The sequence below is a fragment of the Chelon labrosus genome (assembly GCF_963514085.1).
Source record: "Chelon labrosus genome assembly, chromosome: 11".
In the NCBI taxonomy this organism is placed as follows: domain Eukaryota; kingdom Metazoa; phylum Chordata; class Actinopteri; order Mugiliformes; family Mugilidae; genus Chelon; species Chelon labrosus.
This window is the reverse complement of record NC_140344.1, coordinates 4,334,274-4,338,169: the sequence shown is the minus strand read 5'-3', so window position 1 is coordinate 4,338,169 and position 3,896 is coordinate 4,334,274. Positions and strand designations below refer to the sequence as shown.

Here is a 3,896-nt window from a genome sequence, read left to right as displayed (position 1 = left end):
CTTTAGTTTAAAGTCTTAAATTCTGCTGTCTTTTCAGAGCTACTTTTTGTTGACAATTCAACGTACATTTCATTTGTAATTATACATTATAATGGTTGCTTAGTTTATCTTACACTATGATTACAGCAATATATAGAGGTTAATTGCTATTGCATTGACTAAAATTAGTTAGCCTGTGTTGGCAGGTGACATTAGCTGAGAGGTTATGCAAGTGAACTGAAATCAAGCAACTGAATATATTTACAGCATGAACGAAATTTATTGATTGTCAGAAGCCAGAATCTCCGAGTTCTTATTAGTCCTGAATGTAGCACTAGCACGGGACCACGAGGACGACAGAGGAAAGACGCACTTGACTGCAAGTTTGAAAAGAGAGGCGGTGGACGGTTACGGTCTGCAAAAAGCAACGAAACCAAACTCTAAGGTAATATTTTTCAACACAGACTGTAAAACATGAACATAATGCATATAGTTATTTTTAGGGGTTTTGGCCTAAGTTTTGTCGGCCAAGCTTAAACGTTAGCAACCACATGGGTAAGCTAATCCGGCCAGCATGTTGAAAAAGCAAACGTTAATGCATAGTGTTAATGTGGGAGCGTTTTGCTGTAAAGTTTGAATCAAATTCAAACTAACAATAGCCAAAGCATAATGCTTCAAACGCTAACCCTCGGTTGACTATGTTTTATGAATAGCCATGTACACGAGAAGGGGAGCTGTGAATCCTCCGCCACCAAAAGACAAGAAGGCTTCCACTCCTGATGTGGAGGAAGAGAAAATGGGTATGTATTGCCATTTTAAGTTGTTTCTTTTCCTATAGATTGTCCAAAATGCATCATTAAATGTGGGTTTGTTCATAATATTGAAGCGTGTAAGTTAGAGCTGAAACTTTGTAGTCATATTCAAACCATTTAATACATTTGAAAATGTAAAGTTAACGTTAGATGATGGCTGGTTGAGTCATATCCAGCATAGGCCTAAAAAGGTATAGATTGTGTTTCAAACTTGACATAGCATCCCTGTCATAGCTTTTAGCTAAAATCATTTTTTAATTTAATATTTACAAAAATATTTTTTGTTTTCTTTTTTGTGATCCTTGCTAATGTGTTGAATGCAGCTCCTACAATCAAGCATGAACTGGCCATGATCAAACTTCAGCTGGAGGCAGAGAGAGAGCGCGGGAGACTCCGAGAAGAAACCATAGAAATGCTGAAGTCAGATAAAGACTACCTTCAGCGTGAACTGATCAGCAAGGCTGAATTAATGAGGGAACTAGTCAAATCTGGTTACAGATCGGTGGAGCCATCATCTAGTTCAGGTGATCAATTATATGCCAGGTTGTGTTGCTCCTGGGTTACATGAATTTTCACACATTTGAATTTTGACATCCACCATCTTGGATTGTTCTACAATGTTTGTTATAACTAGAAACAGAAGAAGAAGAAAAAATATGAATTAATGTTTTAGAACTGTGTGTGTGTGTTTTATTTATTGCAGCAGAGTCTTCCAAGAGTCAGGTGAAAAGAGTTTTCATCTCTGATGAAGAATCAGAAGTTGCTTCGACCTTTGCCATTGACTCGCCATTGTCTGATTCATCCTTGGAAGATGACTCCAAGAAGAAGAAAAAGCTGAAGAAGAGATCACCAAAGTTGAGTGGAAGCCCCAAACCAGAAACCAGCCGTGTTCGAGGTAAGATTGTTTTATATATCAGTAATGAGTGAAATTGACTGTTTTGACTGTTTTAACTGTGTTTTTTTTAACTGCTTGCATAAAAAACCATTACATATAAAACATGAACTAATAATAATGAATAAAAAGATAGAACAGACTAATTATTTTTGACAGTATGTCATTGACTCTAAGACTTTTCGTGGTCCCCAAGAGATAGGCAGTTCACAAACAAAATTAAAAGACTTTACTGATTCCAGAGGGGAAATTCTGTAATGTTACTGTGCTCTCATAAAATGATAGAGCAGGCAAAAATAGAACAAAAGATGTTAAGTATATATACAACATTATGTACTCTCCTTTCATATACTGAACATACCAGTTAATGCATTCTCTTTCCAATGACAGATGAACTTTTTTTTTTCTTTCAGTGAAAAACTGCAGAGACATCATTAAAAGGTACAAGGCAGTGCTGAAGTGCTACAGTGAGGGGGGGGGGGGTCCATGAAATCTGCCTTTGAAGAAGTTGGTGTTGACCGCAACACAATCGCCAGAACGGCAGTCATCGCAGAGTTCAGCCTTGCAGCCCCTGAAGCTTTCACAGCTCTAGGCCAGTGGAATGAGAAGTTTGAAAAGCCCTCCACCTTTGTGGATAGATGTCGCGCAGCTATTACAGCTGAGATTAAAGAGCGCATAAGCGAAATGAAAGAGAATGGTACTTTGCTACCCATTGCACATTAAATGTGCAAAAAAGCTAGTCTGTTCCAAGTTTTAATTTAAATTACAAATTGCATTCTTTAGTCTCTCAGGTGCAAGAATTTTAATTTGTGAGCTATGCAAGCTTTTTTTTTTCTTTTTTTTTTTACAGATTTCAATTGTATTGATATGTACAGAATAACATGCACCTTTTCTTTATATTTTGTTTCTGCAAAATAAAGTTGTTTCAAAGATCATTATGGTGTATAATTTTTAACTTACATTTTACTTACAGCCAGCAAAATACTGCTCCTAAGTGATTATAAATGTGTTATAATGTCATACACTTGCTAATAACTGTATACAGTGTTGTCACTTTACTAAAAGCTCTTAAAGTCATCCTATAACATATTATTGATATTTATAAGGCATTACGCCCTTTCCGTAACTGAGCATTTAGTATCTGTTCTATGTTGAGCAGTTCTATGTGTGTCTTTACTACTGGCTAGAGTAAGGAAGGTTATAATGTGTTATATGACCCAGGACTTCAGATTCTTCATTCAAACACTGTTGTCACTTTAGTATGCAGGTGTAAAACATTATAAGTGCTTCATTTATAATACATTATGTCCACACTTGTAATACTTTATAAACCTTGGTATAAGTTCTTATACATGATTATAATGACATGTATGAAGCATTATAAATGCATTATAACGTCTTATACATGTGCTCATAACGCGTTATAAACTAGACCTTCATAGAAAGTGTTACCGAATTCATCTTCATCAATGATGAGGTTATTTCCTGTTGGTTTTTCTTCTGGGTGCAGATACCCTGGACTGATGTCAACTAATGACACAGCACCTTACGGGACAGTTTTTAAGTTGGTGAAGATGGAGTTTGCCTGCGGGCTGTAACGTAAGAAAACAAGATTCCATTTCAAAGCACAGTACTAATCTCATCATAATGTCCCTCACATCAGAATTCTGCAGCCCTGGTCTGAACAACTTTCATAAATCTCTGTTCTGCATTCAAAAAATATTTACCAGGTCTCCTCTCCAACCAAGATTGTATGGATGAAATGTGGAATGCCCAGACGCTGCACCACCTGCTGTCCTGCTCCTCCATCAGCTCTAACAGAGCCAGCTCCTGATCCTTGTTTTTGGACAGATGTCACATTGGCATTGCACAGTACGCCCAAAGCCTCGAGTGCAACATCTATGTCCATCGTGTTGATGTTCAGCTGCAATATTCAAAAGATAAAGAAAGGTTTGAGGTTTGACTCAATCAACAAGTAGTAGCTGTCGGCTTACCTCCAGCTGTAAGATTTTATGGATGAAATGTGGAATGCATTTGGCTAAATATGAGCAGATAATATTGCCCGAAACACTTCAGAATTCATCCTGCTGCTTTTGTCAGCAGTCACATCATCAGTAAATACAAGGGAACCAGTTCCATTGGCAGCCATGCGTGCACACGCCATGACACTACCACCACCGTGCTTCACTGATGAGGTGGTATGCTTTGGATCA

General features: G+C 37.5%; 1 protein-coding gene across 1 annotated transcript; it reads left to right on the top strand.

The window, feature by feature from the left end:
* Positions 1-575: 575 nt before the first annotated feature.
* On the top strand, positions 576-3,517 carry LOC311496167 (uncharacterized protein; the record flags this gene model as incomplete). The annotated part of the gene is made up of 5 exons (XM_084555930.1): positions 576-779; positions 1,115-1,315; positions 1,495-1,686; positions 2,097-2,150; positions 3,414-3,517. The coding sequence occupies exons 1-5, from the start codon at positions 695-697 to the stop codon at positions 3,515-3,517; spliced, it is 636 nt and encodes a 211-aa protein (XP_084412056.1). The 5' UTR covers positions 576-694.
* Between the last annotated feature and the right edge of the window lie 379 nt (positions 3,518-3,896).